The sequence below is a fragment of the Ailuropoda melanoleuca genome, chromosome 10 (genome assembly GCF_002007445.2).
Source record: "Ailuropoda melanoleuca isolate Jingjing chromosome 10, ASM200744v2, whole genome shotgun sequence".
Lineage (NCBI taxonomy): Eukaryota > Metazoa > Chordata > Mammalia > Carnivora > Ursidae > Ailuropoda > Ailuropoda melanoleuca.
The window spans coordinates 6,102,479-6,124,948 of record NC_048227.1 but is presented as its reverse complement, the minus strand read 5'-3'; the positions used below and the strand labels follow the sequence as shown (position 1 = coordinate 6,124,948).

Genomic DNA, 22,470 nt, shown 5'->3' with positions numbered 1-22,470 from the left:
TGCCAGTGGCTCTCCAGTGAGGAGGACCTTGCCAGCCTTTTGGAATAGCCCTGAGCACAGGGATTGGAGGACTGTGCCCCAAGGATATACAGCTTGGGGGATGCACTGATCTAGGCCAGAAACAAAGGACCCTAGACATGTTAATAAAACAGGGAATCTGCGGATCCCCTTGTACTGCTGAAACAGAGAACAGGAGAGAAAGATCTGCCACTGGGCCAGCAACCCATAGTCAGTCGGTGCTGGGGCAAGGACCAGAATCCCACATGGCTGACCGCCTTCCCACTTCAGGTTTCAGGCTAGCAGTTCAGTTTGGTGACTTTCAAATCTGGAATTTAGTGGAACCAGTGAATTCTTCCTACTAGGTATGCTCATTTGCATGTGTGAGAAAAGGAGAGTGAAGGGGGGTATAGAATTGCTAAAACTTTTTATTTTGCCAAAAGCATTCAAAACAGGGACGCCTGGGTGGCTCTGTTGATTGTCTGCCTTTGGCTCAGTCATGATCCCAGTGTCCTGGGATTGAGTCCCGCATGGGGCTCCCTGCTCGTGGGGAGTCTGCTTCTCCATCCGCCTGCTCCCCCTGCTTGTGTTCTCACTCACTCTCTGTGACAAATAAATCTTTTTTTTTTTAAAGCATTCAAAGCAAAATGTAAACAATTGTCAGCAACTACCACACTGTCTTCATTATTATTTAAAAAGGACCCAGGAAAATGAAAGTTGCTAGCTTGGTGGGGCTTGGACCCGCCGGAGCCCCGGAGCCCCGGAGCCCCGGGCTTGGGTGGAGCTTCCTCAATCGGGTTCCCTCTGGGAGAGTCCCTGAGCCACCCCGCAGCAGCCTGAATGCAGCCCTGGTCCCTCCCGAGGCCCTGCACAGCCCGGGCGTCAGAAGGGAACTGTACTGGGGTATGAAAGATGTGGGCGACCGAAAGTACATCTGGGTCGGAATGGTGGGGGTACCTGTCTGGGCCGCAGGGAGCCTCACTCCCTTTCCCACCAGTGATTTGGGGCAACGTGGACAGCAAACCGACCCCGATTTGGTCAGAGGAACCTTCCCGCTGACAAGTCTCAGCCCTTCTCCGGCCCCAAAGCCACGGGGACATTTTCCAGACCCCAAAATGGACCCAGATCTGATGATCCGCCCCCACCCCGCAGTGGGTCCCAACAGCCCGTAGAGTTCTGTGTGGCCTGCAGATTGGTGGGGTTGGGTGCCCTCTCCACGCTGCCCTATCTGTGGAGCCACCCCGCCTCACCCTCCCCCGTGGCCTCCCCTCACTCCTTGGGCACCGTCGGGGTCTCCCAGCCTCCCAGGCAGGGTTTCCCTCCAGGAGGGCCCCATGCAGCAGGGCGGCCCCAAGGGCCCCCACCTGCCCCTTGGGCCCAAGGCCCGGAGTTTCCGTTGGCCCTGGAGGCCACAGCGAGAGGATACGGCGGCGTCTGAGGACAGAGCTCACCGAGCCCGCGGGGAGCTGGCGGAGGCTGTGCATGGGCTCACCGGCCCTGCGGCCACGCCCACTGCTCATCTGGCCCTCCCACCCGGGTACCTGGCCTCCGGGGCTGTTTGCGGTGTGGGCCTTGCTCACCCGTGAGCCGAAAGGGGTGGGAGCGGAAGCGATCGGGAGCCGGGAGCCGGGCGGATGAATTCGAATTCCAGCTCTGCCATTACCAGCAGGGTGACCTTGGGTAAGTTACTTCTCCTTCCTGGGTGTCAGTTTTCTCATCTGTGAAACAGGAATAATAATAGTAACTCCTCCTGTTGTTGGATGGCTGCAAGAGTCTAACGACAAGTGCCTGGAAGCAGCCCCCTGACTCCTCAGGACCCTGCCAGGTCACTCCCCTTCTCCAAGACCCTCACCCCCCATGGCCCCCTGCAGCATCCCAAGCCCCTGTCCTGCCCACGGGCCTGACCACCCTCAGGCCTCCCTCACCCTCCATCCCTCTCCCCTTCTCTGCCCTCCCCTAAGAAGGCTGGGGCACCTCTGACTGCCCGGGCTGGTTTTGAACTGCAGGAAGAATCTTCAAAAAGAGGGCACTGGGTGGGGGTAGGACTGGTCTCCAGCTTTGGGAGACTGGTAGGGGGAGGTTCAAGGGGAAGGAGTGGCCACACTTGGAACACTTTCTGCCTTGATCTCAGATAACTCTAATCTCCTCCAGCTGGGCCGGCGTTCATTCTCCAGGTGATGGGGGCAACAGTCCATTTCCAGACTCACATCCCTATATTTAGCCACCTTGGAGAAAAAGAATGTTTTCCTCTCCCTATTCTCACCCCTACTTGGTCCACAATTTCCCAGGAAGTATTCTAATAACCTAAGCTCGGGTCACATGCTCATTCCACTCTGGTCAGAGAAGGTTAAGTCAGCTGTTGGGTTAGGGTTAGGGTTAGGGTTTAGGGTTAGGGGGTTAGGGGTCTGGGTTAGGTCATTGAGAAGCCAGCAATTTGGATCACCTGTTTGGAGCAACATAAGAACTTTCTTAAAGGAAGAGGGATGGTGTTCTCAGAAGGGAAAATTACAGCAGACCCCAACAGCATTTTCATGTGCATCGTTATATAATACTTTTAAATCTCATTACACAGTAAATCCAAACAACAGGTATTATTATCCTCATATTGCAGGTGAAGAAACTGACTCTCGGGTTAAGAACTTGCCCAAAAGATCATGGATGGTTGCTAAAAACATTAACCTGTAGAGTAGTAGATTTTTTGCATGGTGCTAGAGTTTATCATTCCTAAAAATTACTCACTAATTGCAAAGGGAAGGCATACCTTTACGTAGAAGAGATCTGGCAGTCGCTACCTTTAACAGGTGAACAAACAGTACTATTTAGGGTGGAATAATATGGTATCAGATGCCTATTGAGGTGATACAGTACGGAGACAGGACCTGTAAGGTGTTCTTGCCAAACATGTTTAATCAAGCCTCTAAACCTCGTTCCAGTTTAGAGGAAATTCAGGTGGTTGGGAAAAAAAAGTTAACTACCACCACAGGAAAACAGAGGAATCAATTTTGTGGAAAATTCTAAAGGATAACTGTTCTTGACTTCTCCAAAAGTCAATGTCACATTAAAAAAAAAAAAAGTAGAAGAATTATTCTAGATTAAAAGAAACTATAGGGCCCCCCTCCAAAAAAAAAAAAAAGAAGAAAAGAAACTAAAGAGACATAAAACCAAATGCAAAGTGACCCTTGCTTTTTTTCCCCCCAATTCAAACTAAAATAGCTAAAAACACATTCTTGGGGTAACGGGGGAAAGTCTGAATATGGACTGCATTTTAGACGGTATTAGGGAATTAAATTCTTTTTCTTAGGTATGTTTAATAGTGTTGCAATTATGTAGGAGAACAACCTTACTCCTAGGAGAAGCACGACATGGTACTTAGGGGTGAAGGTTACATCCACACTCACTTTCAAATAATTCAGAAAAAAAGTATGTAGATAGAAAGCAGATATGGGAAAACAATAATAGTTATTGATCTGAGTAGGGGATATATAGGGTGTTCATTTATACTATTTTCAACTTTTTGGTATATTGAAATCTCTCAGATAAAATTATCGTTTAAGAACATATACACAGCTGGGGGCGCCTGGGGGGCACAGCGGTTAAGTGTCTGCCTTCGGCTCAGGGCGTGATCCCGGCATTATGGGATCGAGCCCCACATCAGGCTCCTCCGCTATGAGCCTGCTTCTTCCTCTCCCAGTCCCCCTGCTTGTGTTCCCTCTCTCGCTGGCTGTCTCTATCTCTGTCAAATAAATAAATCTAAAAAAAAAAAAAAAAGAACATATACACAGCTGGACCCTGAACTTGGGTTTATCCTTCAGCTACTCAGTATCTGAGTGCTTTCTTGAATGACAGATAACGATGTTCGCTGCAGACAGTCCTTGCCCTCATGGAGCTTGCAATCTAGCACAGAGACAGGTAACTGAATAAATCATTTTTTCATATGATCAGTGCACAAAGGAAGCATAGCACGCTAAAGGGATTGCAGAGGACAATTCAGTTCAAGGGAAGATCTGCAAAGAGGCAGCATTTAGATGGAATCTTATCCGTGAGAGGCGACCACAATGTGCAAAGGTTTTCGCTCGCTCTATAGCAAGAACTACTATACATGGCACACGTGTGTGCACACACACACAGAAAAGTCTCACTTACCTTTGCTCAGCACAACACACACAAATATTGTCTATCCCGCTCCGGTCCTGCCTACTGTTTTCTTTTACCCTCAGTGCAGATTAATAAATTAATCTGAGGACCCACTAGTTGCTTTGACCTACATTTGAAAAATACTGTGTTCAAGGACCCAATGAATTTTAAAATGACTGGCAGGAGTAGCGCCAAGAGGACTGAAGAAATCGATGGGCAGAGCTGGGACGTGAAGGGTCTTGCATCCTAGGGACCACGAGAGGTGAGAGTAAAGCAGTCACATTTGGGTGCCAGCGCTCAAATTCCTCTTCCTCCTCCTGTCTTCCCTTGGCCCAGAGACTCCTACTTCTTTAACCAGAGCACAGGAACTGCCTCTCACTCAGGGTGCCCAGGGCTGTGTACACAGCATAGGGACTACCAGGCCTGCCCCCACGGCAATTTTAGGATGTGTTCACAGGTTTAGGTTATAGCCTCTTCTGGAAGCATTTTCATATTTTTCCTAGGTCCAGGGCAGAGGACAGGCAAGGGAAGAGTAACTGCCTGCTGGAAAACGGGGTGGAGTCCCCATGAGCTGGGGCTCTCACTTCCTCCAGGCTCTGTGCTTCCTTGGGCCAGAGCTCCAAAGGGAAAACCCAAGTCACCTGAACTCGTTTTACCAGGTAAGAGAAGTGGGCAGTGAGCAGGTGCCTGCTTCCCCAGCTCCAGACCGAGCTTACTGCCCTCAGGGAATCCACCCAATAGCTGGCTCCATTCCCAATGCCAGGGCCCCCTCCCACAGCTCTCCACTTTCACACAGGGCCCCTGGTGCATTCCACACTCCCAGCCCCATCCTCTTGCTAGCCCTCCGTGACTAAGCCACAGATCTTATGTGATCTTTTTGTGTCTTTCTCTCAGCACCTGTGTATTGCATAGGTTCTCAACCTTGGGTGCACATTAAGAATTAACTGGGAACTTGCAAAATCTCAATATGCAGGCCATACTCCACACCATAAAATCTCTGAGATTGGGACTGAGGCATCAGTACTTTGAAAGGTCCCCAGGTGATTCCAGTATGCAACCTAAGTTAAGAATTCCTGCTCTACTGTGTCCTATTGCAGCTAGGAGCCATGAGGGGACAGGGAGGTGGGGTTGCTATGGGGTCAGGTGATCAGCCATCCTGGTTTGCACAGGACTGAGCAAGCATTTCCCGATGTGGGACTTTCAGTACAAAGACCGAGAAAGGCCTGGCTAACAACTGGGCTGAGTGGTTGCCCTTGTGTTTACCTGAGGTCTAAGGGCTTGGTCAATTGGCCACTAGTAATACTTGTGCCCAGAGAACCAGAGCCTCACTTCAGTGGGTTTTTTTTTTTCTTTCAACATTTTATTTCTTTAAGTAATCTCTATGCCCAACACGGGGCTCGAACTTACAACCCCGAGATCAAGAGTCACATGCTCCATTGACTGAGCCAGCCAAGCATCTCCCACCATCCGACATACACACCACCTTCAGTGCCTTTGATGCTGCTGGACAAACTCTTTTCCCCCCTCTCCTGGTCTCCAGAAACAGCTCTGCCCTTGATGCCTGGCGTGTGACCCTGCACACTTACCTTGTCCTGGGATGCCCCTCCATGCTATTCTCTGCCAATCAGAATCCTGCCTAGACTTCAACCCCAACTGGTCAAGCCCTGCCTCATCCCTGAAGCTTCTCAAGACCCCACAGAAGGAAAGGGCCCTTTCTGTGGTGAAGGGAGTGAGGAGGGACTCAAGGAGGGTCACATGCCAAGTGGAGTAAGTGGGCACACTAACTCAGAGCTCATACCGGACTCACAGAGTGTAAATCCATACTCGGGACATCCAGATGGCAAGGCAGTCCTTAGAGCAAGGTGACCTCAGTTAGTGCTAATAATCACCTATCACTTACAGAGGAGAAAAGTGGAGGAGTGCAGACAGGAGATCTGAGACAAGAAGACTTTGGTGTCCAGTAAACAGATTCATTCCAGAGCCATCCACTCAATACCTACTGTGTACACAGCACCAGACCAGACTTGGGGGCTACAGGACAGGCAATTTTCAATTTTAAGAGTCCACATTGTAAGTATAATTTTCAGTGATATTTTAGATAATCATTAATGCAAACTAACTGGAGGAAAAATAATCTGATTTTTTTGTAACCAAAAATAAGCGTTTACTTGGGACGCCTGGGTGGCTCAGTTGGTTAAGTGACTGACTCTTGATCTCAGCTCAGGTCTTGATCTCAGGGTCGTTTAACCCCCCCCCCCATTGGTTTCCACACCCAACACTCCTACTTTAAAAAAAAAAAAAAGCATTTACAACAAAGTAGGTATTTCTCTCAGATACCTAATCTAACAATATACTAACCAGTAGAGGTACTTTTGGAATTTCTTTTAATGATTAAAATATTCATGGTGGGGCGCCTGGGTGGCTCAGTCGTTAAGCGTCTGCCTTCGGCTCAGGTCATGATCCCAGCGTTCTGGGATCAAGCCCCGCATCGGGCTCCCTGCTCAGCAGGAAGTCTGCTTCTCCCTTTCCTACTCCCCCTGCTTCTGTTCCCTCTCTCGCTCCCTCTATCTGTTAAATAAATAAAATCTTTTTAAAAAAATAAAATAAAATATTCATGGTAAATGGATGCTCAAAAGTTGTTGTTGTTGTTTTTTAATTTTATGGGGATGCCTACCTGGCGGAGCGTGTGACTCTTGATCTTGGAGTCTTGAGTTTGAGTCCCACATTGGCTATAGAGATTTCTTAAAAATAAAAAATCTTTTAAAAAGTTTTATTCATTATGTATTGCACTATTCAACTGCTTTGCTATTCAACTTTTTCCTCGACAATTACACAGTAGTGAAGCTCTGCCTCAGGTTATGATTTAATTTTTGTTATAAAGGAGTTTGAACCGTGGCTTTTTCTCAAAGGAATTCTTGAAAATCATTGATTTTTTTTCAAAAACGGCCAGAAATTAACCATTTCTATCTAAACTTAAAATAAATGTGTACTTGTTTCAAGAACAGTAAGCATGCATATGACTAGGATTCAATCAGAGAAATAAAACCATGAGGACACACACATACACACACAGCCCAGCAAAGGCAGAGGAGGAGCCAAGGGAAGGTAGACCAGTTGCTGGCCCAGCTGCTGCATCTCCCTAGGGAGCTGAATCAGCAGATAAGCAACAACAGGGGTGAGCCACAAAAATAGTTAACTGCTGCTTTTCTTCTGCCCTCGTGGTCTTCTAAGAATCTCCCTCTAGCCCACAAGAACCAAAAAATACAGGAACGGGAATTCTGGCAAATGCAGTTCGTCCTACCCAAGTTGACACATAGCCAAGCCCATAACATGTCATACTGAGAAGCTGTTTGGTCTAGAAAACTTGCCTGTTTATTAAGTGCATTTATGTCATATAAAACAAAAAGAGATTCAACAGTCTGCAGAACACTGAGGAGCGAAACACTGGTCCAAGACCCAAGAGGCACTTCCACTGACAGTTACAACAAATGAAATAGATGAGATAGAAGGAGTGTTACTGGGCAAAGGTCACCCTGCTGCTTTCTTCACCTACAAGTCTCAATCCAGAACTCCCTGATTCTTTCTTCCCTGGGATAGACCTAACTCATTCCATTTTCAGAAGACAACTATGAAGATTTGGAAAGCAAACCACAGAATCTCCCTCTGATGCCGATCCTCAACATGAAATCAGCAGTAGTGCTAACTGAAGGCTCGGCTTAGCCATCACCTGGGTCGTGCTGCGTTATGTCCCTTTCACGCCCGACTCTGACACACTCTCCTCCAAAGTGAATCTGCTGATGCTGGGTAAGCGGAAACTCCATCTAAAGATTTTTGTGCATTGAACACACCCATGAGATTTGTCTACTATCTGGATTTTCGGGTTTTAATAAGAGTTGAACCAGAACTGAAGGCCATCCACCCTCATAAAACCCCAAAGGGTTTCTCCCCAGTTGCAAGCTCTCTGACATTCAATCAGCGCTGAACTCTGACCAAAGGCTCTACCACCTTCATTTCATTCAGTCTCTCTCTTGTGTGGATTCCCAGATAATTGGAAAGGTTTGAACTGTACTTAAAGGTTTTCCCACATCCCTTGTATTCAGAAGCTTTTATTCCACCGTGAGTTTTCTGGTGCTGAATAAGGTGAGAGTTCTGACTGAAGGCCTTCCCACATTCACAACATTCATAGGGCCTCTCTCCAGTGTGAATCCTGTGGTGTTTAATAAGTGAACTCCTACTAAAAGATTTCCCACACTCACTGCAACCATAAGGAGTCTCCCCTGTGTGGACTCTCTGGTGGTCAATGAGGTGCAAGTAACGACTGTTAAGTTTTCCCACAGTTGTTGCACTCATATGGTCTCTCCTTGGTGTGAACTCCCTGGTGTTCTATTGGATTTGAGCTCTGGCTGAAGGCCTTCCCACACTCGATACACACATACCCTGGTGTCAAACAAGACTTGAGCTCTGACCAAAAGCTTTCCCACATTCACTACACATGTAAGGCAGCTCTCCTATGTGAATTATCTGATGCTGGATAAGGTGTGAGCTGCGCCGGAAGGTTTTTCCACAGTCACTACATTCATAGGGTTTCTCTTCAGTATGTGTTCTTTGATGCTAAATAAGGTTCGAACTATGGCCAAAAGCTTTTCCACATTCATGACACTCATAAGGTTTCTCTTGTGTGTGGATCCTTTCATGCTGAATAAGGTATGAGTTCTGCCTGAATAATTTTCCACAAATATTACACATTTGGGATTTCTCTCCAATTAAGAATTTGTGGCTGTTGGATAGAGTTTGTGATGTTACAGAAGTTTTGCCCATATTCATAGAGTCCCTTGTGTTTGTTTTGTTTACATTTATCTCCTTCTTGTAGTCACAGCCCTGCTTCAAGAGTTTTCTGCTTTGGGGCGCCTGGGTGGCACAGTGGTTAAGCGTCTGCCTTCGGCTCAGGGCGTGATCCCGGCGTTACGGGATCGAGTCCCACATCAGGCTCCTCCGCTATGAGCCTGCTTCTTCCTCTCCCGCTCCCCCTGCTTGTGTTCCCTCTCTCGCTGGCTGTCTCTATCTCTGTCGAATAAATAAATAAAATCTTTAAAAAAAAAAAAGAGTTTTCTGCTTTATAATTAATTGATCCTCAGTCCAGGTCTTACCATCTGACAGAAAATATTAAAAAAGTAAAACGTAACAAGAAAAACTCCTGGTGGGAAACAGGATGATCAGAGTATTCCCGGAGTATTTGGTTCAAAAAAGTATGAAAAATGGCCTTGCAATATAGGGAAAAGATGGATACAAGTTGAACAGATTTGGAGAAAGCGGTGGGGAAACTAAAATTCGGGTTTATATATGAAGTAGCTAACCAGACAAACATACCTGGATTAACAGAAAAGGGAAGCAGAGTTTGAGGGAAGTAGAGTCATCTCAGAACTTTAAAAGGGAGATGCTGGGGGCTACGTGTGGGGAGGGGTGGGAACTGAACAGATAAAGAGAACCTCACCCCAGAGGTTCTGCCCACATAGCACCCTGGCCACATGATCATCCCTGAGGTAACAGGGAAGACTCCCTCCACGTAATCAAAGACCAACACCTTCCTCACCAGAGTCTCTCTCTCTACACACAGATGTTCACATGCTCACTCGTGAACACAGACACGCTCAGACCTCAAATACATCTTTTAGAAATAATGCAAATGGGAAGATTTGATAAAGGAAGAGGGGGGAGGAGGGAAAGTTATTTAAAATACAAAGCACGGGGTACAGAGAAATAGTCCCAAGTCGATTTCGACTCTAAGAGAATATACAAAAACAAATCCTGTACCCTTCCCTGCATTCAAGGGAGACAGGATAGAAAAACACCTCCTGTTTACTTTAATACATTTCTCCCCTTAATTGAAATACAGCTTACTAAAGCTAGAGAGATCGTTTTGCAATGATATTAGAGAAAGTAGGCCCTCTGCTAAGAGGGATCTTTATGAAAGGAGGGGGTTCTGAGAAATAGCCAATGCAGCATTTCCATCAGCAGTGAAAGCCTAACACATAATCAGCCCTGATTTTATTTGTCGATGGTCATTTTCTTTAAGGAATTTAATAATTTGTCATATCTTATCAGAGAGCCATATTTACACTTGTTCTCCACCTCTCTATGTTCAGTTTAGATATTGTGTTTTTAACAATTTTCTCCTTGTGATAATTTTTAAGATCTTCTCTCTTAGCAATTTTCAAACACACAATACAGCATTATCAGCTATAATTGCCAGGCTGTACATTATATCCCCGGGACTTATTTATCTTATAACTGGAAGTTTCTACCTTTTGACCCCCTTCATCCAATTCTCCCACTCCCACCCCCCACGTCTGGCAACCACCAGTCCGTTTTCTGTGTCTGAGTTGCTTCTTTTTTTTGATTCCACATGTAAGTGAGATCACACAGTATTTGTCTTTGTCTGATTTATTTCACTTAGTGTAATGCCCTCAAGGACCATCCATGTTGTCGAAAATGGCAGGATTTCCTTCTTTTTACAGCTGTACAATATTCCAGTGTGTATACTGACGTATGTTTGTATGTACACCACATCTGCTTTATCCACTCATCCATCGATGGACACTCAGGCTGTTTCCATGTCTTGGCTATCGTACATAATGCTGCAATGAACATGGGGCTGCAGATATCTTTTTTGAGACAGTGCTTTCATTTCCTTCAGACAAATACGCGGAAGTGGAATTGCCGGATCATATGTAGTTCTACTGGTAGTTCACCAATTTACATCCTCGCCAACACTTCTTACTTCTTGGCTTTTAGGCAATAGGCATTTTAACAGTGTGAGTGGATTACTGGCTTAATGTTTTTACATCTGCTTGTACATGTGTTTCACTGTTTCTCTTATATGTCATACAAATTGCAAACAGTTGGAGAACACCAACTAGGTATACAAAGTTAGGTACTTAAAAAAAAGTGATAAAGGCATCAGTCGAGTCTAACTATTAGCTAGGCAGGCCAATTCTTTTTAGCAAGATACCATAATGAACTGGTACTATAAATTCAAGTCACTCACTGTGCATAGTCCGACGGAACTTTCTGTGGTTATCAGCTGTTCCACATCTGCACTATCCAACACAGTAGCCAGTGGCCACATGTGGCTACTGAGCACTTGAAATGTGGCCAGTGCAACTGAGTAGCTGAACTTTTAATTGTATTTAATTTTAATTAATTTCAATTTAATTAACACATTGTAGCTGGTGCTACCCTACCGGACAGTACACTCTAGAGATTCCTAAACCTGCCACATCTGTCCCCCAGGCCTGGGGGCACCTAAACTTAGAAGCCCTTCAAAACTGGGTTCACTAATAAGGTGAAACACCAGACAGAGAAGGTAACAAAGTCTCCTCAGCTCATCAAAAAGTGAAAGATCAGGGGCGCCTGGCTGGCACAGTCAGTTAAGCTTCCAACTCTTGGTTTTTGGTTTTTTTTTGTTTTTTTTTTTAAAGATTTTATTTATTTATTTGACAGAGATAGAGACAGCCAGCGAGAGAGGGAACACAAGCAGGGGGAGTGGGAGAGGAAGAAGCAGGCTCATAGCGGAGGAGCCTGATGTGGGGCTCGATCCCGTAACGCTGGGATCACGCCCTGAGCCGAAGGCAGACGCTTAACCGCTGTGCCACCCAGGCGCCCCCCAACTCTTGGTTTTGGTTCAGGTCATGATCTCGGGGTCGTTGGAGTCCTCCGTTAGGCTCTACACTCAGCTTGGAGTCTGCTTCTCTCTCTCCGCCTCTCCCCACACTCGCACTCCCTCTCTCTCTAAAATAAAATAAAATCTAAAAAAAAAAAAAAAAAAAATAGAAAGATTAATAGCTTGGGCATGCTTCCATTTGGACTTGGATTTGGAATACTTCATGAAGCAGGAGACATGCCTTCTGTGGTTGGCTTGGGCAAATATTAAAACGAGGGTTTCTTCTACAGCTCTCTGACCTGGCCCCTGTCTTTCCAGCCTCATTCGCATCTCCTCCCCTACACCAAGCCTCTTCTCATTTCTGTTGGACCACGCTATTTGTTCTCTCCCAACATGTGAAGGCTTAGGTGTTCTAGACGAGCCCTTTATGTGGCCCACTGCCAGAGAACTGACAGCCTGCCTAACATCTTTATGAATGTAAATCCTACAGCTCTCAGGCCCTGTTCAATATCACCTTCGCCATTAAGCTGAAGGCGATCCTTCTCCTATAACTCTTGAATTCTTCTCCTCTTTACCAGTCCTGTGACATTTGACTCATTCATATTTACCTTACTGAACACTGACAACATGCCAGGTACAGTTCCAGGTCCTGAGATACAGCAGGGGGCAAACAGGCAAAAACTCTGCCCTCTAAGATCTTTCATTATAGTAAGGGAGCTGGACAAGAAACGTCATAAATTACATTCTACTAGATGGTACAAGTGGTATAAAGACAAAAGCAAGGAAGAAGTAGAGTGCCAGAGGGAAGGAGTGGGCAGAAGGGTAGCAATTTTACACCCCATGGTCAGAGAAGGACTAGGAAAATGACACTGAAGCAAAGACTTGAAGGAGATAAGGGTTTCTGGGAAAGAGCATTACACATAGAAGAAACAGCAAGTGCGAAGGCCCCGGGTGTTCAAACAGGCAAGTATGACTGGAACGCAATGAGCAAGGGGAAAAAGTAGTAAGAAATGAGGTCAGAGACACAAAAAGGGAATCACAGAACATAGGACCTGATAGGCTACTGTAAGAGGTGTGCTTTTACTGAGTGAGAGAGGAAGCCTTGGGAGGCTTGTGACAAGAGGAAGACAAGACCTGACATTTTAACAGGATCACACTGCCAGCTATGCTGGGATGAGACGGTAGGCCGGCAATGAAAAGAGGCAGGACAATCAGCCAGGAGGCTACTGCAATAATTCAGCTGAGGGATGTTGGCACCCTGGACCAAGATGGTGGCAGAGAGGGTGGTAAGAAGTACCGGGATTCTGGAAAAAAATGTTGATGGCCGTGTGTACAAGATTACTGATTGATGGGTATGAATATGAGAGAACAAAGTTTTCTCTCTGGGTTGAGTAGCTGGAGGGATTGTGTCTCCATCTCTGAAATGGGGGATATTTATAATCGAAAAAGACATTTCCACGTGGCTCTCATACCAGTCTCTTGAGATTGGTATGTCTCATACATGCTCCTCCTCCTGGCATATGAGTATCTGTTATACTGCTCTTGTAACTCTCCTGTAGCTTTAGCATTTTTCAAAATAAGAAGGGAAGGGGTGACAACGAGCAGTGACTCCTTTCTCTGCCCCCATGCCCACTCAGTAAACAAGTACTGTTGCTTCTACCCACAACACACTTCTTGGTTTTTGTCCCTACCTTCTGTTATCACTAGTGACGTCCTAAAGTCAGACCCTAACCACCTCTCACCTCCCAGACCACACTCAACAAACCAGATTCTCTTCCTTAGACACAATGCTCACCGGGTAGCCGTTTAGTAAGAAAAGCTAACAACACATACTTCAATATCTACCGAACAAAAGCTAAGCTCTTTGGCCTGGCATTGCTCTCGCACAGTCTTACTCAACTCTGCCTCACAGATTCATCTATCACATCTTCTCTACGCTCCAGTCAATGTGAACAGTTTCCTGAACATGTCTATTCCCACACATGTCCCTCTTCTCCATCTATCAAAATCCTATTCAACCTTCCAGACCCAGCTCAAAGGAGCCTCCTTCCTGAAACCTAACCCTACTCTAATCCCAGCTGGAAGTGAGCTCTCCTTTGAATCTCGAAAGCATTCGCTTCCTGCCTCCTTCATGGCATTTAACCACATTGTCTTTGGGCCTCTCCTCAGAAGTATTTTTAGTTGTATGTGTGTGTTCCCTTCAATTGATGTTGAAAGCATCTCTAGATTAAAAGACGTCTTCCATTTCTTTGTCCCCAAACCCAGTACTATGTAAAGAACCCCGGGGCGCCTGGGTGGCACAGCGGTTAAGCGTCTGCCTTCAGCTCAGGGCGTGATCCCAGCGTTATGGGATCGAGCCCCACATCAGGCTCTTCCTCTATGAGTCTGCTTCTTCCTCTCCCGCTCCCCCTGCTTGTGTTCCCTCTCTCGCTGGCTGTCTCTATCTCTGTCGAATAAAGAAATTTAAAAAATCTAAAAAAAAAAAAAAAAAAAAAAAAAAAAAGAACCCTGCACACATTCAGTGCTTCAAAATGCTCCTGACTGGGGCGCCTGGGTGGCTCTCAGTTAAGCGTCTGCCTCAGGCTCAAGTCATGATCCCGGGGTCCTGACATCGGGCCCAGCATCAGGCTCCCTGCTCAGCGGGGAGCCTGCTTCTCCCTCTCCTCCCCACATGCTCTCTCTTGCTCTCTCTCTCTCAAATAAATAAAATCTTCAAATAAGCAAACAAACAAAACTGCTCCTGATTATTTCCCAGCGATCAAGAGAAGAATCTGTAAGTCACTGAGGGTCCCAACTAGACCACTTATAAAAAGCCTTCAGGACTGAGGCTCAAATAGAATTCAGAGAGATATATCTCCTCATGGGTCAGAGCCGTGTACAGAAAAAATATCAAAAACTTGGATCCAAACTCTGGTAGGGAGCAGGACCTCCTAGAATGCCTCAGCAGACAGTGGCCAGTCTGAGACAGAGCTCGAGAAGCCCAGGAAGAGAGCAGTTGCCCTGTGAAATAAGCAAATCAAATGTGTCCCCATGGACAAAGGTTTAAAAAAAGTTTCTTCGCTGATCTGGTTCTAATTTAAAGGAAGGGGGTAAATCTATGCAGTTCTTCAAGTAGTTTAACTACAAAGCTGTGGGATCCCAAGTATATTTACTCCTAACAGCAGTAGAAATGAGCAATACTTATTGTACTGGGTCTGGTGTCATCTCCCTGCCCCACCCCCACTAATTCATGTCTACGTGGAACTTCAGAATACCTTATTTGGAAGCAGAGTCTTTGCTGAGTTAAGATGAGGTCATAAATTTAGGTGGGCCCTAAATCCAATGACTGCCATCCATATAAAAGAAAGGAGAGGAAGATTCAGACATGGAAACACACAGGAAAGAAGCCCATGTGACAATGGAGACACTGATGATGCAGCCTTAAGCCAAGGAGCACCATGGATTGCTGGCGACCACCAGAAGCTGGGAACTGCCAAGGAGGGATTCTTCCCCAGAGCCTTCAGAAGTAGCAAAGCCCTCGTGGACGTCTAGCTTCCAAAACTGTGAAAGAAGACAGTTCTGCTGTATTAAGCCATGAAGTTGTGGTCATTCATTACAGAAGCCCTAGGAAACGAATACACTCCCTGTTTGATTTGACCAATCAGCAAACGTACACACCACCTACTACGTGCAAGATACCGGTAGAGGGATTATAATGGTGCTTCAAAGCGCAATTAGGGGTTGAAGGACAACCCCTACCTCGGTGAGTTGGAGATGGCAGCCTGAAAGAATGACGCTGAGCTGGATCTTGAAGTATGATCAGGATTAATAAGGTGAAGAGTATTCCAAGCAAATGTAATAGCATCTGCTAAGGCTCGGCAACACAGAAAGGAGTAAGTTTAAGGAATAGTGAAAACAAAAAACAAAACTCCATGTGAGTGAAATGTATGCCCCATACAGGAAGGAAGCAGAAGATACAGCAGAAAAATAGAGTAGAGCCAGATGGGGTGCCTGGGTGGCTCAATCAGTTGAGCGTCTGACTCTTGATTTCGGCTCAAGTCACGATCTCAGGGTCCTGAGATCGAGCCCCAGATTGGGCTCTTCACTGAGCATGGAGTCTCCTGGGGATTCTTTCTCTCCCTCTGCTCCTGCCCCTGCTCGTGCTTTCCCTCTCTCTTAAAAAAAAAAAGAAAGAAAGAAAAAGAAAAATAGAGTAGAGCCAGATATGAAGAGGCTTATTTGCCACACCCAAGGCTTTGGACTTTATTTTATAAGCAAAGACTGACATGATCAAATTTGTTTCCAGGGAAATTCATTGAGGCAGCAGAATAGAGGACAGCCAAGAGTAGGGGACATGACCAATAGCATAAGGATGTGTCAACAATCCAAGAAAAATAGAATTGGCCTAAAATGAGGACATGGCAGTCATAGGCAGCAGAATCATGCCTTTCTGAAGAAAAACTGACAGGATTTGGTGGCTCACTGAATACGGAGGGAAGGAGAATAGTACAGTACGACTCCAGGTTTTCTACCTTGGGAAAATCAGTTACTAAAATTAACCAAGGTAGTCACTGGAAGGTAGGGAGGTGGGGGCCTGGCAGAAAACAATGAGCTCCAAAGTACACCCATGAACATCTAGCATTCAGGACCAAGCTGGCAGCAAGAGAAGCACAGAGCGGTTAAGAGAAGTCCTGAAAGGGGACAGGATCACCTACAGGAGTGAAAAAAAAAGAGGGCTAAGAACGGTCTTGGGGAAAAATCAATGTTTAAAAACAGATGGAGAAACAGGAGTGGGAAAGAACCTGGAAAAGGCAAGAGGAAGACCAGAAGAAAATGGTGCTTCCAAAACCAAAGAACAAGAGGTGCAAGAGTGATCACATCAACAAAAAAATAGTAAGATGTCAAAGAATTAAAGCTGAAAAAATGTGTCCAGTGCATTCGTTAGCTAAGCCACTGGCAATCCGGATATAATCAGTTCTGATGGAGCAGAAGCAGTGCCCTGGTTACGAAAGTAATAGCAATTACTGACAATGTTTTTAAGAGGTACGACGGTGAAGGGAACAAGGGCGATTATACCCAATTTCCCCCTAATGCTCAATCAGCCACCAAGTCCTCAGGTTTTCATGTCAATGTCTCTTGCATCTGTTTGCTTCCTTCCTCACAGCCCAAGTCAGTTTCAGAAACTTCCCGTAAGAGGGTGCCCTACACAGGACGCTAGGATGTGTGACGTTTGGATAGGCAGAGAATGTAGGGGATAGCAATGCACGTGAGGAAAAGGACACAAAGGCACACGGTGTAGAGTGCAGGGTCTTTGGCATTACTTTGTGCAGACACACCAGTCTTACTGGGTTTGTTTTGGGGCACACGGAGGAAAGACTTTTAAGGTAGGTTGAGGCCACACTGCAGAGAACCCTGGATCCAGGTTATGGAGTATGGACTGAATGCAGTGGGCACTGTGAACCAACAGGAGTAAATGAGTATTCTAGGAAGGTGAGTATGGGCACTTGACCTTTTAGAAAGACTAGCAACAGGGAGCATGTGGTATCTATCCCCTTTCACTTAAAACTTGAATCCTTTCTGGGGTGCCTGGGTGGCTCAGTCAGATAAGTGTCCGACTCGTGATTTCAGCTCAGGTCATGATCTCATTGTGAGACCAAGCCCCATGTCAGGTTCCATGCTGGGCATGAAAACTGCTTAAGATTCTCTCCCTCTCCCTCTGCCCCTCTGCTCGCTCACTCACTCTCTAAATAAATAAATATAACAATAGTATACTACTTAAGAAAGGCCAACAATTCCTTCCTTACTCTGAATTCTTTCAAGGCCAAACTTGTGACTTTCTAAGACTTCCTGGGCCAAAACCCAGTTCACAGGGATCTCCTCTTGTAAACTTCTACATAGTTTACTGTCCCATAGCCTCTCACAGCTAAGTATTTCAACTCTAAGTTTGTGGGTGAGTAGGGGTTAGGTTTTCTTTCAACTTAGTCTCAACACCTCACAATAACAGCTCAATAAACACCTATCAAGTTAAAAATTAGTCTGAAAATATAGTTTTTACACATAAATGTGTAAAAGAAAATCTCCCCAAATATAAGCCATCACAGAGTCCATGATGTGGATTATCTAAGCCTTTGTCACCCAATTAAATAATCCAAGTTCATTTTTTTAACAGCCAAACATATATCGGATAATGGTGGGATGGCAGATTGAAATAAAGATGTTGATACTTAAGGAAAAAATGTTGGTACTAACAGTTTAACCTCATTTTCCATCAGCAGGTGGCTGGCTTATCTACTATACTCCCCAGGCAAAGCACCGGCTTGGAGTTTATACCTTGGGTGGTAAATGTATCTTCCCTAAGGATGAAGGAGAGCTTGGGTAGGATGAGTGGAGGAGCCCGCTCTTTTCCTGGTACTTGAGGTATGGGGCATACTTGGCTGAGTTCATTTATTTATTCACACATTTACTGAGCTTCTCCAAGGGCCAAGCCAGTTAGCAGGTGCTGGAATGACAGATCCTCCAAGACTTAGTGCTAGGATAATACTGCTGCTGCCGGTCTGCTCCACAGGTTAAGAGAGGAAACGCCGGTTACAGGCTTTATTTACACGTAATAGAGCCTTGGAGTTAAAAAAAAAAAAAAAAAGTAGTTTTTCACCAGGGCAATTCTAAGTGTAAAGTTAATCGTGTCCATCTGATCCGAGGCCGCGGCTGGAAGGACAAAGTTTAGACAAAGAAAGCCAGCTAGATCAGCTCCTCACCCTTGCTCTTTCGGGGCTCCTGCTTGGAGGATGGGTACGGGGACTCCAGGGTTATCTGCTCAGGTAGCTTCTCCATGGGCTGGATCCAACCCCCGGTGCTGCTCCAGGACCTCCTCTACGATTTCTTCAAAGAGCGGCAAAACGGACGGGCGGTCACTGCGGGAAAGGGAGGGAGAAGAGGGCAAATGTAGGGGAAACGGCAAGCGACCGGCTCCCACTTCACTCTCCCCGGACTGGCTGGGCCCCGGCGAGGGGGTGCGGTCAGGCCCGCGGCCCCAACCCCGCTCCACCCGCGTCCCCTCAGCCCGAGCGCCCCGCCCCGCAGCCCGCGCTTCCCCCCGCAACAGCGCGAGCCCGCAGCCTCCACTCCGGGACCCCGATACTCACTCGCACTGCGCTTCCGCAGCGGCGGCGACCTCGGACGCCGGGCACCGCTGGAAAACTCGGGCTCCCTGGCGCGCACTTCCGGGTCCCGTCTAGGCAGCTCGGAGGTCTCCTCTCGATCGCGGGTTCTCCAGGGGCCGCTGGGGAGCTGGGCCCAGAGCGGCGTTGGGACAGCCCCTCCTTTGGGGTTTGTCCTTCGCCAAGGAGGGATTGAGGGAGGATGGGGCTAGATTTCTCTATTTGCCCTTCCTCGACCATGGGGACCTAGGATCTAAATTGGTTGTTTCCTTCCTTCTCATCCCCACTGTCCCATATGCACCCTCTTTGCCTCCTCCCTTGACCCGTGCCGCTTTACCACACATCCCCACCACCCTTCTTGCAAATCACAAGGCGGGGATGACCCCGCTGGGCCTGAATCCCTTATCTATGCCCGCAGTCCGGGCTGTCCTCTCCCTATGTCGCTTCAACCCGACTGGTGTTTCCCCTGCACTACTCCAGTGCCTCCCAATTGTGCCTGGAGTATGTAAGTAAGCAGGAGTAACATACTGGTACCAATGGGCTAAAAGAGGAAGAAAAGCCTTAGAAATACTGTCAAAATTTCAAATACCCTACTATGCTTGGACGAGCTTGCCAGAGGTATATTTGGTATGTTGAAGCGGGAAAAATGTTAGGGAAACGAGTTGTTCGTGATGGAGTTTCCTGCTACACTGAGGAACAGCAGTTACCAGTTATGGAGTAAACCGGCATTATCTCATTAATTTTCACAACAATCCCATGATGTTCGTACTTTTTCACAATTTTAGGTGCTGAAAACTGCAGACTCAGTAAGCAAGTAAAAGCAGCCTTTAGAACCCTGGCCAATTCAAACCAGAGCCTGGAATGAAACCGCGCCTGGGGATGTGAGAAAGAAAAAGACAGACACTGTCATTATGCCCAAGTTGTAAATTTATAAACATGAATGGAATACAATAAGAGGTTAACCATTTTCTAGAAGTGAAGTGTGTGAATGGGATGCATCGGCAAAATAAAAAATTCCAGTATTTATTTTCTCATTGACTTGTACAGTGTGGTGTTTGAAATCATCCTTCCAGCCTCGGATTAAACACTGGTTCATTCATATGCCCATATTTTGAAGGAAGTATAAGATGTGATGCCAATAGGATACAAATGTTAGCAAGAAGACACTGATATCAAGGTTTGCTGACTCCAGTACGGAGTGTTTATGCGGAGGCAGTTCCCACACAGTTCTAGGATTCCTGATGACCTCAAGCCATATTCAAGTTCTCCAAACCCAAGGTATCCCTCCCTGAACAATGCTAGTCCTGCACTGTTAAATGCTTGCTCCTTAATTCCCTTTTTAGATTCTATGCTAAACACTTAACATTCTCACTGATTTCTATATTGGTGTTTGTATTTGTAACTTTTTGGCACTAAATATATGACCAGTACCTTTTACATTACTTCAATTTTCATGCTATTATTAACCACCGTATAGATAAGGAAACTAGAGAGGATAAAACATCCAAAGTCACACAGGTAGTAAACAGCTTCAGTTCAAACACAGATATGTCCAATTCCAAAGTCATTGCTGTGACAACTACTCTGTTTTAGTCATTACTTAACAGATGGTTTAACTGTGCCCATGCCCTAGCACTGAACATCACAGCATCTGGCAACTGTACTACTGAATGAATGGATAGATGAGGTCACGTTTTCAGATGTGGGAATGCCATTGTGCTGTTACAACACCCCAGGGGCCTCCTCTGAACTTCAATTACCCACATACTTCCTAGGATTAGGCATTCCTCCAGAGAGCTTATTACCTTGAAGATGTCACTCTTTCATCTGAAGGCCTCCTGATATGCTCTTTTGCCTGAAATACTCTCCCTGCACCTCTTCCAGTGGTCCCCATCTGTCCAGTCTATGTCTATCCACTCTTTTCCTTAAGTCAAAAACCTAGGAATCAAACTTGATTTTTCCATTACCCACCTTGCTCCAGTGCTATAATTTAATCAGAAGTGATAGGAAATCTAATACATGTCCATCAATCAGCAAGTTCCAGTTAGCAGGGAAAAAGCATTCTGGGCACTGAGAAATGGAAATGTAAATCTAGTAATGGGAGCTGGGATACTTTGACAGGAGGTAAGAATTTGGGAGCACTGACCTGTGGCATGTCATTGTCATAATTATTTAAGCCTGTTTCAGGGAGCAGGGTCTCTGACTAGCTCCCAAAAGATTCTGGGATATCTTCTCCTAGTATCCCAGACAGTTCTGGGAGCATTCAGATCAATTGCAAAGTGATAATAGTCAATCACTGAGGATACAACAGGGTATGAAAAGCTATCAAAGAAAACTTCTCTGGGTTCTGGGATGTGTCTTAACACCAACATGATGATGATGGAAATCCTGGGAGTCAGGCCTGACTTGAGCCATTAACTTGCTGAGTGACCCTAACAGATTCTTCAACCTCTCTACACCTCAGTTCCTCTGTAAAATGAAGCTAGTTCCCTTGCAGAGTTGTAAGGATTAAATTTGAATATGAACATACATACATACGCATGTAGGTAGGTGGACAGATAGAAGAGAGACGAAATTTGGTGCACCTCAACTATTAGATTTCTTCCCTTCCCTCCCATCTTCAAGATTAAAAGACTAAAAACACAAACTCATATTATACTGGACTGATAAAATATGACAAGTTTAAAAGGACAAGTTAATTGTCCTTAAGGATTATTTTAGTTTCCCATTTTTTATAATGTTTTACTTATTAAAACACACACACATTCTGCCTAGTTCTACTGAAATCTCAAATTATTTATATGCCAACATCCCAATCAAATAATCCTTAAAACCCTGAAAATTCAGACTTTGTTCCCGAAGTCTGTGGAAGAGCAAGCTTTGTATCAGTATGAAGGAGAATGATCCACTCTTGTTGTGAAGCAGGTTTCTGGAAGGTACAGAGTCACAGCCAGGAAGGTGATTCCAAGATTTCCAAATGCTTCTGGTTGAGGCCTTTAGATATTTCTTGAAACGGATTCTGAGTATCAAACACACCTTTATTCAAGTGGAAGTACAAAAGCACATTCCTAAACCAAATGTATACATGTGATTTTTACATATTCTGCTATTTAGGGATTAATCTGTTTCATAATCACCAGAAGTGACCAATGGTCTCTGTACATAAGGGCATACACATTCATAAACAAGGGAAAAAAACATGCATGTTTCATTGCTTTTATATTTAAATCATTTAGATCTCTACTTTGCCCTGATAAGATCCTATGCTTGCTGATGGTTAAGAGGCAAAATATGGTGGCAGAACTATCTTAGAGCTTAGCCATTAGAGGATTATAGAATAAGCAACAAATTCTAATATATTTGTTGAGGATCCCTAGTGAATATTATAACATCTGAACTATGAAGGCCTCACTTGCTGGAATGACAATAAGAATTTTAAGTAACACTTTTATTCACAAAATGTTATGAAACTTAAGACGGAAAAATATAATAAAATGCTTTGACATCACCTAAAGAATCATGAATTCTTGGCTAGGTGTTGAC

At 45.5% G+C, this 22,470-nt stretch overlaps 1 protein-coding gene across 2 annotated transcripts in view; it reads right to left on the bottom strand.

The window, feature by feature from the left end:
* The window catches only part of TMEM225B (transmembrane protein 225B), a 47,360-nt gene that overhangs the window by 11,906 nt on the left and 12,984 nt on the right, over window positions 1–22,470 (bottom strand). Inside the window, exons 2-4 of one of the 2 annotated variants that reach the window (XM_002924189.4) lie at window positions 18,913–21,946; window positions 18,526–18,681; window positions 1,578–1,715 (exon numbers count right to left, since the gene is read on the bottom strand). In XM_002924189.4, the coding sequence (XP_002924235.1) occupies window positions 1,578–1,657 (80 nt within the window). In that variant the 5' untranslated portion in view covers window positions 1,658–1,715; window positions 18,526–18,681; window positions 18,913–21,946. Of the gene's footprint in view, window positions 1–1,538; window positions 1,716–18,525; window positions 18,682–18,912; window positions 21,947–22,470 lie in introns of those variants that run through there. The other variant, XM_034669865.1, reaches the window with a different exon arrangement.